This window comes from Mastigoproctus giganteus, chromosome 10, assembly GCF_048544385.1.
Source record: "Mastigoproctus giganteus isolate SK-2022 chromosome 10, ASM4854438v1, whole genome shotgun sequence".
NCBI classification, from domain to species: Eukaryota; Metazoa; Arthropoda; class Arachnida; order Uropygi; family Thelyphonidae; genus Mastigoproctus; species Mastigoproctus giganteus.
This window is the reverse complement of record NC_143584.1, coordinates 184406446-184419312: the sequence shown is the minus strand read 5'-3', so window position 1 is coordinate 184419312 and position 12867 is coordinate 184406446. Positions and strand designations below refer to the sequence as shown.

General features: G+C 35.9%; 1 protein-coding gene across 2 annotated transcripts in view; it reads right to left on the bottom strand.

Annotated features, from left to right (window-relative positions):
* The window catches only part of fidipidine (coiled-coil domain-containing protein 93), a 167128-nt gene that overhangs the window by 116142 nt on the left and 38119 nt on the right, over window positions 1–12867 (bottom strand). For both annotated transcript variants that reach the window (XM_090382322.1, XM_090382323.1), the window contains exons 5-6: window positions 10766–10864; window positions 6580–6636 (exon numbers count right to left, since the gene is read on the bottom strand). In XM_090382322.1, coding sequence (XP_090238448.1) covers window positions 6580–6636; window positions 10766–10864 — 156 coding nt within the window. The remainder of the gene's footprint in view (window positions 1–6579; window positions 6637–10765; window positions 10865–12867) is intronic.

Here is a 12867-nt window from a genome sequence, read left to right as displayed (position 1 = left end):
TTTCCAACTGTATGGATTCTATCTCCTTACACAACTGCCAAATGTGAAACATGATGTGAGAGCCTCTCTTCAAAATCTAAATTTTAACCATTCTGACTGAATCAATAAGTTGGCAAAAGACTAACTGATCAACAAACTGTATGTCTGGCCCAGTGATATCTAATTTCTCCTTCTCAGCCAATATCTTAGGTGAAATAACTCTAAGGGTGCTGAGTACAATTTAGGATCCTCCTAATATTAGTTGAGATATGCATATATAAAATTGACCAGTAGCAATGCACCCTTGAGCAGAGAATCCCATGCCTTGACCACAATAGTAAGGTCACCTTCTGACCACCTAGCTTTTCTCTAGAGTTTTTCTGCATCTTTTAAAGAATACTCCAGTCTGGTAGTTCTTTCCAGTGAAGGCATATAAAAAGAGAGCCAATATTAAACAAGGCTGTACTTTCGGGAAAACCAGATGCAGAGGCAGAAATGCTATCTCCAGGTGGAACGACTGTAACCATCTTCTCTACAAAAAGTAAAATTAAGATAAATTATTACCAAATTTATTCGTATCCTATTGACTAAGTATTATGTTTACTCTTTGTTGTATTAAAAAAAAACTTTTGGAGGTGGTTGTAGTGTTGGTAAGACACAATGATAAGAGTGGTTAAACTAAAATAAGTCTTTTCATAATCTTACTAGTCAAGCCTTTTCTCCAACCACATAATATATCACACATTGTTGTCACTTTTTGTTGAAATAAACAAGAACAACAGAACAAAGGAAGATGTTATCAATATCTATGGAATAAGTTATTCAATATGTCCGCAGTGAGCAGAAATAAGAAAACTGGTTCAGTACAGTCAACTGCATCCCCTTACTCACACAGTATGTATAAGAGTATTTATAATTAAAAACTTTCAGCAGGGTATTACCGAAGGGTATCCCAAACTAGATACAGGCCTGATGTCCTCGGGCTGAGAAAACAAATTGGTAATAATAAGAAAACAGACAGAATCATATGCAGTTGAGAAAAATAAAGTAATATTTTTATCAGCAAATAAACATTAAAGTTATTTACAGTTTAGGCTACTAATTTCTGATATAACTTCTGATATAAGAGCAGAATTTGGTAGATCAGTTTTATAAACAACTTTAAAATTTTACAAGTATTCAGACATTACCCTTTTAGTTAAGCATGCTACAAATAACAAATTTAAAAATTTTTTAAAGAATATGCACTTATATTTCATAAGCTACTTGGTGGAGATGATGACACTTTCAAAGTTTCTGAAGGGTGGCTTCAGAGATGGAAGGCTCATCATGGGATATCCCAGTTTAGCCTTGTAGGGAAATCAACATTTGGTGACATTACAGCAGCAGAAGCGTTTCCCGCATTTCTGTGTAATGTGCTTCAAGATGAACAGTTGTAAACTGTGGTAAAACAGCATTGTACTATTAACTTCTTCCTGATAAATCATCAGATATTAAAAAAGGCACCAACAAAGTAGGCATGAAAAATAAGATACAAAGAGAGAGCGTTACTGTGTTACTGCATGCAAACAAGAAGCTAAAGCCATTGTGCATTGATAAAAGTCAAAGTCCCCGGTTTTTAAAGCACATCAACATGAAATCTCTAGCCGTAATTTATAAAAATAGCTCCAATGCTTGGATGAAAAGTGTTATTTTTGCATCATGGTTTGAAAGTGAGCTTGTACCATTGTAGAGACACCACTTGCTTTCTAAAACACTTGAAGAAAAGGATCTGTTACTGTTGAATCACTGATCAGCTCATCCTTCAGCTAATGTCCTAAAATCTAAAGGTGGTAAGATCAGAGTTGTGTTTCTGCCAAGAACACAAATGCACTAATTCAGGTCATGGATCAGGGCATTATTCAAGCCTTCAAAGCTTACTATTGTAGTGAGCTATTTGCTGGTGTTGTGAACTCAGAAATTCAATTTCCAGAATTTCTGAAAACATAACACTGAAAGACATTGCATACAATATTGGATTAGTGTGGAATAAAATAAACTCAACAGCAACTGAAAGTTGCTTGTAAAAATGTATTGGAAAAGAAAAGATCACTAATAATAACCTTGAATTAGCAGCACTTTTAGAACAAGAAGCAAAGGCTGCTTGTAACGTACTTAGTGGGTAGTCTTGGAGCAAATGACCTGGCTGCTTGGATTGAGGTGCAGAAGCTCCAGTTGCACATTGCCAGAGCAAAGAAGAAATTGCTGCCTATGTGAACAGTGAGGAAAACAACTGACAAACAGAAGGCCAGAAATGTAGGAAGCAACTTAGAAGATAATGTGGATGACTCCTGTAAGGAAAAAGCACCAGAAATTAACAAAGTGCTTAAAAACATTAATGAGGTAATGGCATGGGTAGAACTTCAGAGTGATAATGAACATCTTTTTAGCATTGGCATTAGTAGAGGCATATGATGCAAGAAAGCAAGCTTATGCAGCATCAGCCAAAAAAAAAAATAAATAAATAAATAAAAATAAAAATAAACCACTCTCATTTCACCCCTCCGTTCGTTCGAAATACTTATCCAGCCGAGTCTTAAATTTATTTAGGCTATCAACTTCCACAACAAGGGATGAAAGTCTGTTCCACCAACCAACTACCCGATGGCTAAAGGCAAATTTCTGCACATTTATCTCTCCTCAATTTGAATTTATGTCCTCACAGGTGATTATTCTGAGCAAGAGGAAGAATCCCATCAGCATTGAGCATGCTCAAACCATTCAAGGCTTTATACACCTCAATCAGATCACCTCGCCAGTGCCTAGTCTCCAGACACTGTAATTTGCAAAACTTAAGCCTTTCTTCATAAGAGCAACCCTTTGTTCCATTCACTAATCTTGTGGCCCTTCTCTGTACTTGTTCCAACAGCTCTACATCCTTCTTAAAATCAGGCCTCCAGCCCTGTATACAGTACGCAAGGTGTGGCCTGACCATTGCTTTATACAAGGGAATAATTACCTCCTTATCCCTGCTAGAAAAGTTCCTGTATATCATTGACAAGACACCATGAGCTACTCTTGCAGCCCGTCTGAACTGCTCAGAAAACTTCATATCTGCCTGCACTATTACCCTCAGGTCCTTTTCATTCTCTACCACTGTCAGTGTAGTACCACAGAGTTGATACGTTGCTCTGGGGTTACTGTTTCTCATATGTAGTACTTTACATTTATCAAGGTTAAACTTCATTTGCTACCTCTCATCAGCCCATCTGCTCAACCTTTCCAGATCCTGTTGCAGCAGTATACTGTCAGTAGTGTCTTTAACAACCCTGCCAACTGTTGTATTGTCTGCAAACTTGGGCATTAAGCTTGATATACCATCATCAATATCAATTTTAAATACAGAAAACAACAATGGACCCAACACTGAACCCTGAGGGATTCCACTAATAACATTAGTCCACGATGAGCAGTGTCCATTGATTACCACTCTCTGTCTTCTCCCCCTCAACCATCCCTTTATCCAGAGCAGCAATTTGCCTCCAATGCCACACTGCTCCAATTTGTGCAGCAGTCTTCCATGTGCAACAGTATCAAAAGCCTTTCTAAGATCCAAATATATATTATCAGAGTTATTCCCTGCATCCAGTTCTTTTGTGACTGCATCATAGTATCCAATCAAGTTGGTCAGGCAAGACTTCCCTTAAGAAAACCAAGCTGTGTCCGAGATATAACTGAAGTCTTGTCTAGATGATAATGCAGTGCTTATTTAACCAGTGCCTCCATTAATTTTCCTGGAACAGAAGTTAAACTCACAGGTCTATAATTATTTGTGTCAACCTTTGATCCTCCTTTGTGAATTTGGGTCACATTTGCACATCTTTTTATTTATTTGCATCTGATCACTATTAAGAATTACATACTGATAAAACAATATCATAATTTCTGGCAAAATAAATTGCAACTATTTCAGAATGGATGCATAAAATTTAAGTCCATGAATTGTGTATTAGTAGAATGTAAAAGGAATGATATAGCCTTTAATAATTTATGTCTTTTAGTCTGTATACTCATAAAACATTAGTAAAAAAGTATTTATTTACTAAGCAAAGTGTATTTATGTTAAGAAAAACTGGGGAAAATGGTAAAACGTTTTTTGGCTATAACTTGCTTTGTTTATAACGTGAGCATTAAAGTTGTCACCTGACATCTGCATTATATCAAGGTTGCACTGTATTTACCTTACTCAAAATAGGCTTTATTAGTTCAGTCCATGCTGAAAATTAATATAGCCAAGTTTTACTTGCCACCAGAGTAGTTGATGTCTGAGAGTGTTCATTTTCTTAACAATGATATTCAGGGATCAGGAAAAATGGAAAATTGGAATACAGAGTATGGATTGAAGTTAAAATTACCGATTTAGTTTTTCCATTAGAGGTTTATTGAAAGTTATTTTAGTGATAATAATATTTGCTTTCACTCTGAAAGAACAAATCCTGCTGCCAATGTTAAGTTATTTATCTCCGATGACAAGTGTTCTAAATCCTTTGAATTTTTCAGAATTAGAGCCGTGTAATTATACCATTTAGGAAATTTCATTAAGCATTAATGCAAAGGAAACCACACAGATTGTTTGGCTGATTCATATAAAGATTCATATTCACAGATTCATATAAAGGATTAATTTATGGATATTCACTTAATTTTTTAATTATATATTGTGGTCATAGAAGAAAAGTTCCTCTCTAATTTTTATCCAAGAGGGAACAAGGTAAGAGCTTTCTGTATTGGATCATCTTAAAGTAGCGTATTTTGCTTCAACACTGGAAAAATTAAAAGAAAGACTAATTTCTGCTGGTGGCCAACTTTAAAAGCTTGGAACTCTTATTGAAAGTTGATCCCATTTAAATCTAAGGAAATAGGAAAACCAAATCAAACTTTTAATGTGCAGTAAATATTTATTATTTTCTACATGGAAGAAAAACTATTCTAATATTAAGCAACATACACTGTCAATGTATTCTTTAAGGTTCATTTGTATTGTCAAATCTATTTGCTTTAAGCATGTTTAAAAAGGTACTCATTTTAAATGGTGACTAGCAGAGGTGTATTGCTAAAAAAATAGTACCAGAACGCTCGTCAATTAACTACATATAGTTACCTACACTTTTTTCATTTGCAAAAATAAATAAGTAAAAGATTAGAATATTTGTTCAGTATTTATTTATAACTATTAAATAAACATTTCAAAAGTAAAAAAACAAAGACAAATTAAAAATCAGAAAAGAAAAAAAAAAAAAAAAACGCAAACAAAAACTCCAAAATAATATAAAAAATACTGTTCAGAAGAATCATAGAAATTTACATACAGGATCGATTACGTATTCTTGTTTGACTGCCCTTTTTGTTTGTTGGTCAACAGCAGAATGATGAGACCACAACCAAGTTCGGACATAAAAATTTACATTCCATAATTCTAATGGTGGATGATCATGCCACATCGATTGTACAGTAACTGAATCAGACTTAAGACTCATGGTTCATAGAATAACCAGTTCTAGCATTCAGCTCATGGCGAATCAAAATGCAGCGTTCGCATGCATCACAGTATATCTCATTCGGATCTCTTTATCTAACACATTGTACTTTAGTAAGAAATGTACAAGTTTCATTGTGAAATTTATATTTTTGTTTTTAAATAAATTTTTAAAAAATCTATTAATTTTAAAGATTACTATTAATATACATTTTTAGTAGCAATGAGTAAAATAGATATTATTTCTCCCTCCCCTTTGATTATGCCATTGTTTCATAATATTAGGCGTATAAATTTAATGATTTTCTATTATAACATTTAGAAAAAAGTACCGAATACGCCACTGGTACCTTAGTATTAGTAAAACCCTACTTGTGAGAAACATATGTTAATTTGTATGTTTCAGAACCTGACCACTGTTCACTCATGCCAATAATTGAAACTTCGCATTTCAGACCTATGTTGCTTTGGGAACCCCTTTTTGGTCACTTGGGAACAGCTAAAATGTAATTTGGATAAATACTTGAATTATATCTGTAATTCAAGGGTGTTGTCATTTGTATGAACCTGATATTTGATTATAACTGTTCCTTGCAAATGATTGCTGCTCCCTTCCCATGTGTCTTGTGATCTGTTTTGTTTCAGGAGAAGAGGTCCAGGAATCTATAAGATTTTAATACTGTGGATGCAGTTGGTAAGGAATTAAATTTAGCTGAACACACAGTACTCACAGACCATCTACAATATATATATATATATATATATATATATATATATATATATTCATACATTTTATCTTAACACACTGTAGACTACACTGTAGATTAATAAGTTAAACATTTCTGAAGAAAAAATAAAGAAAAGAAAAATACAAATGGAAATAAACTAAGGAAAATTACACTGATCAAATAATATAAAATTACCACAAGGCAACAAAGAAAAATTAATGAAGGAAAATAAAAAAAAGGGGTAAAAGGGCAACTATAGCTTAAACTTTAATTGATTTCACAATTTAAGTGTAATACAGTTAAAAATCTTCAAAATTGAAATTTTTAACTTCAGAAATAATGCTCAGTAACTTTTACCTCAATTTCTTTAAGTGAAGCTGACACCTTGTCTATCTTTTCTTCGAAGCTTGCATCCTATTGATTCAATAAATGAAATCAGAAAAGACAAATTATAAACAGCTGAATCAGTGAAACTGTTTTGCTATTCAAAAATAACTAACACAAGAATACACACTCAGTTTATAGTTTATTAGGAATATTAATTTCCTTCAAGGAAATAAAATATATCATTATCGTGTCATCATTATCATATGTCCACAAATATGCTAACATATAGGCTAACAGAATACAGTTGCTTACAACATATTTATTACATTAAAATGGGAAAATTGAATTAGTATTTGGTTCAAATCATCCAACTAGAAATGGCTGGTCAAGGTTGGAGGGCCCCAGAGGCCAGCTAGGACTGTAAAAGTCCACACAGGCTTAGCTAACATTTCAGTACACTTATGGATTACAGCAAAGCTATCCAGTATACAATGCATCAGCAAATGTCCAGGGTACAGTAACAAAATCACTGATGCACACCAACACCTGCGTTAAAAAAACACAAAAACTCCAAAATAATATAAAAAATACTGTTTGGAAGAATCATAGAAATTCCTATAAAGGACTGATCACTTATTCTTGTGTGACTGCCCTTTTTTTTTGTTGGTCAACAGCAGAATGATGAGACAGCAACCAAGTTCGGACATAAAAATTTGGATTCCATAATTCTAATGGTGGATGATCATGCCACATCGATTGTACAGTACAGTAACTGAATCAGACTTCAGACTCACGGTTTGTAGAACAACCAGTTCTAGCATTCAGCTCATGGCGAAAAGATACTTCAGTGGGCTATGAATTGCTAGAACTAGGCCTAGGAAAGGATAAACTGGTACAATGACTCAGTTCCACTTGTTTTGTGCAAATGGTAGGAATTGGGCATGGAAAATCTCTGGACTCCATTATACTTGGAATGTACTGATAGAAAAATGTTATGGAGGAACATGATTTCTTGGAAGATAGTATGGCCTATGATATTTTTGGACCAACTGTTTCACAGTAAAGCCTATTTAAACACCATCACAGTAAATAATTTAAACACCATCACAGCATTGCAAACATAATAGGCTTGTTTCCAAATCTTAGTTTCAGTTTTTGCCTACACCAAAGCTCGCAACAATTGTAAAGTTGTTATTAATCAGTCTAAACTAGATTCAAACAAGGTAAGAATAGAAAATTTGCTTCTTGTCCAAATGGTAACCGAGCATTCTGGTCTCTTGCCAAAGCTAATTCTGCCACAAATTCTGCCCATCTCTGTTCCCACCTCTTTCCAAACCAGACAGCTCTATTGCCATTTCAGTCAAGGATAAAGCTGAGCTGCTAGCATCCTATTTTCCTTTCAACTTGGGTATTAATGATCTTGATAAATCACCTCCACCATTCCCAGTACGTTCCATTCAATGCTTCCTATGGCCTTCTGTAAAAATGTGTCAGAAGGATTTTGAACAATTTTGATGCTAAGGAAGCTGCAGGTCCATTAGCATTAGTTGAGGCATATGATGCAAGAAAGAACGCTTATATAGCATAAGTCAAAAATAATAAAAAAAAAAACCTTCCTATTTTGCCCATCTGGTCACAGATGTTCCAGCAATCAACCACCCGCTGGCTAAAGGCAAACTTCCGTACATCTATACTACAATTGTCTTTCCTCAATTTGAATCTATGTCCCCTCAGGTTCTTAATTTCAGTAAGTGGAAGTATCCCATCAGCACTGAGCCTGCTAAAACCATTCAAGGCCTTGTACACCTCAACCAGATCACCTCACAAGTGCCTAGTCTCCAGATGCTGCAACTTACAGAATTTAAGCCTCTCCTGGTAAGAGAACCGCTCTGTTCCTCTCACCAATCTTGTTGCCCATTTCTGCACTCGTTCTAGTAGTTCTACATCCTTCCTAAAATGAAGCATCCAGACCTATACACAGTACTCAAGGTGTGGCCTGACCATTGCCTTATACAAGGGGATAATCACCTCCTTGTCTCTGCTAGCAAAATTCCTATATATCATTGACAAAACTCCATGACCTACTCTGCCAACCCGTCTGCACTGCTCAGAGAACTTCATGATGGTATTTCTACACCTGTTCTCAAAACCTGTACCTCGAACTTACTCCTGTTTTGCACCTTTTTTCACTTTTTTATTCCAAAAGTGTTTTTCCTTCTGCTTGGAAATTTGCTCATATCCAACCAGTTCCTAAAAGGGGTGACAAATCCCTCCCATCCAATTAACCGCCAACTCTTAAACTACCTAGAAACCTTCCGTCTGATCAACGATCGCCAGTATGGATTCCATCAGTGTCAATCCACTGGTGATATTCTGGCTTATGTTACCCATTTATGGACTAATTCAATGGAAAGGTTCGGTGAAACACAAGTAGTTGCTCTTGACATCTCAAAGGCTTTTGATTGTGTTTGGCATAAAGGTCTTCTAAACAAGCTTCCATCTTATGATTTCCCAAATGTTTTTTTGTAATTGGTTATCCAGTTTTCTCTCTGATTGCTCACTGATGATGATGGTAGATGGCTTTTTGTCTTCTAACTTCTCCACTAATCCTGATGTTCCCCAAGGTTCAGTTCTTTCTCCAACTCTTTTCCTCATGTACATTAATGACCTTCTTCCATTGATTGGAAATCCCATCCATAGTTTGGCCGATGATAGCACATTTCATTCCACCTTCCAGTTTGAGAAACCTTGCCCTGCTCAAACACCTTTAACTTCTTGAATCTCCACTACCAATTCCTTAAATGCTGATTTCCGGGTAATTTTTCAGTGGGGTAAAGAAAACTTAGTTGATTTCAATCCTTCTAAAACTCAGTCCTGTCTTATATCTTGCAAAGAGGATTCTTCTGCTCCTATGCTTATCTTCGATGACACTCCGGTTTCTAGGCAAGATGATATATCTCTATTGGGAATTACCCTGACTTCTAATCTCTCTTGGCATAAGCACATTACAAATATTGCTTCCTCTGCATCTAAAAAACTGGGTTTTCTTAGTTTTTTTCTATTTGATATTAATATCAAATCGCAAATTCGCCCTACCATGGAATACTGTTTCCACATCTGGGGCAGTGCCCCCAAAACCTCTTTCAGACTTCTAGATTCCACTGAAAAGAGGGCAGTTAGGTTAATTAATGACTCGTCTCTAACAGAGTCTCTCCACTCTGTGTCATAGAAGTTCTGTTTCTGCTGCATGGGCACTTTCTATAGCTACTTCCATGGGCACTGTCCTTTTGAATTGGCTTATATTATTCCTGCTCTCTTTTTCAAAGCAATCTGAACACATGCCATTACCACTCAATATCCTTTTACTGTCCAACTCCAAACTCACAGAACCAACTTTTCTTCTTCCTTATTTATTCATTCAACTTCCATTTTATGAACAACCTTCCCTCATATGTATTCCTGATAATTACAATCCACAGAAGTTAAAGTCTAATGTCAACAAATATCTTCTTTCATCTTCCCAACCTCCAACTCATGCACAGTACTAAGTACTATAGGCTTTTTAATGCCTCTCGTGTTTGGAGTTTTCATAAAAAAAAAGGTCTAGTTTCTAATTTCATTTTGACACTGGAAGAATACTTAAAAAAGTCTTCTCACTTGGGAATGTGGTTAACTGATTTCAGGCAGAAATTGGATGTTCCACTGTGAATTATTCTGATAATAAAAATAACAATGCAGATAACTTCACAGGAAAAGAGCACTGTGACCTGGAATGCCAATGCACCAAGAAAGTCCTCCAAAACAACAATAATGCCAGTGACCTTATCTTAATTCCTTTGACTTGCTGGATTAAAATCCAATAAGAGCATCTGAGGAACAAGGCCAAGATAGACTAACATAAAACTGAGGATGCTGTTCAGTCTATAAAAGTCTGAATATTCCAAGAACTGTTTTTATCATGGATTGCATGCCAAGGAAAATGAAGATTTTATGCAGTTCTACAGGTCTTTCCTAAAAACTGTCCGCTGAGTATGTAATAAATACTAAAACAGTATTAAGACATTAAGAAATAAACATTACTTTATATAAGATTATATATGATTATTTTTTCTAAGACTATTATTGCTCTAGTAATTATACATACGCCATTCATACACACATTGCATATATTAATATCAATATATATATACAGTACTATACAAAAAAAATTAATGACCTCAGGATGCACATGCGACTTGTTAAACTGAGAAATAGAATAGGTCCGAATATAATCTCCCATTTCTTGCCGTGTTTCAATGGCTTTCTTTACCAACCACTAGATATTAAAAAAATAATAATAAAATAGAATAATCAAAATAACAAATTCAAAATTAGTTTTTAAAAACTCCTTTAATATATGACAACTATCTATAAAGGAAAATAAGCTTTCTATTATTCTAACAGCTTACACAAAACATACAATAATCACAAAACTTACTGTACTGAAAATAATTTTTCTTCACTGGCTGTACTGTAATTACAGCCAGTGAACAAAAAAAAAAAAAAAAAAAAAATTAATATCATTCTTGTGACTGGGGAGGGATTTCAAATTTTGGTCAAATTGGGAATTGTCAGATAGACAATTTTAGTTTGAAGATTGATTACTGTCATGAATACAACCAACAAATTCCATAATTTTAATACATTAAGGTCCTAAGTCATATGTCTATTCTAGAAAACTACACAGATTAAAACTGTAGGACAGGGGTCAGCAACCCAAAATTAAATCAAAATCATGACTCAGATCCCAGAGCAGCAAATCAAAAGGCTCAAGCTAATGGGAGTGCTGTGGCTCAAGGGAGAACTGAGGGGGGCAGTTACCCTCTGAATCACAGCCTTTTAAAATGCACTGCTTGCTTGATGTTTGTGGAGCAATCGGGTATGGGACATGATATTGCCATGAGGGAGGTCTTTGTGTGTGTGCGCGATGTAAGGAGTGTAAGGAAATCAGGTGACAACTCAGCATTGTTATGGGCCTATATGAGAGCTTGAAGGACAGGGTGGATGCCCTCGAAGGACCTAAATTGAGGGGCCCATCAAGCTCTCAGCTGCCAACATCAACGCCAGAGCTTGCACTTGGTCATCATGCAACACAGCAGCAACCCACAAGGCAGAATGCGCTGGTCCCACAGGAACTAGTAGTTGTTGGTGATTCTATTGTCAGGGAAATGGGGAACATGCTTTGTAAAAAGGATAGGCGGAACAGGACCAGGGTATGTCTGCCAGGGGCAAAGGTTGATGATGTAGAGTGGATATCATCTTTTAAGGGCACAAAAGGTGATATAGTTGTACACGTTGGCACTAATGATATTGAGAGTAGGAGACCGGCAGAATTACTTAACAAGTACAGGTCACTGTTAAAAAAAAGCCGTGAATTAGGGTTGAATTTGAAAGTGTCTGCAATTCTGCCCAGACACGACAGGAGGGAGAACATGATGAGAGCCTTATCGATCAATTCGGCCCTGGAAAGATTGTGCAAGGCTCAAGCGGTAGAATTTTTTTCAGCCTGGTCTGTACTTGGTAACAGGAGAGACTGCTTCTACAGGGATGGGATACACTTAAATAGAAAGGGTGCAAGAATATTTGCTGATGCTATCGAGGCAGTGTTAGGTGTGTCGGAAAACTGCTAGCTTGGGCGGATACAAGGACTAATAAATTAACAGTAGCCACTGGCAGAGGTGAAAGTGATTCTTGCACTGCTTCCATTGGAATGACCAGCAGACTGGAAAACAAGATGCAGGATATTTCAGAGACTGCTGGGTGTCACTGCGGTACAAGTAAACACATGGATTGTGTTAGGGTAGCTAAGAATAGGAAAAGGTGCATGTATACTTGCATGTACACCAATGCTAGGAGTTTGGAAAATAAATTTGATGAATTTGAGGTATTACTCAAAACATCAAAGGCAGATATTGTTGGGATATCAGAGACGTGGTGTCACACAGATATAAGGAATGCAGAACTAGAATTTGGGGAGTACAATGTGTACAGAAAGAATAGACAGGATAGGAAGGGAGGAGAGGTTATGCTATTAGTTAAGAAACACAAAATCCAAGGAAGTGAAGATAGTCTATATCACTGGACAGTGCAGTGTCAAGTCAGTTTGGTGTGACATAAGCATTGGGAGTTCAAAACTGAGAGCAGGAGCATGCTAGAGGCCTAATGACTCTGATGAGTATAATAAGAAACTGTACAGGGAAATAGAGTGAGCCAGTAAATCAGAGAGTCTTATAATGAGGGATTTTAATTTCCCAGATATTGACAGGAATTTGTGGGTTG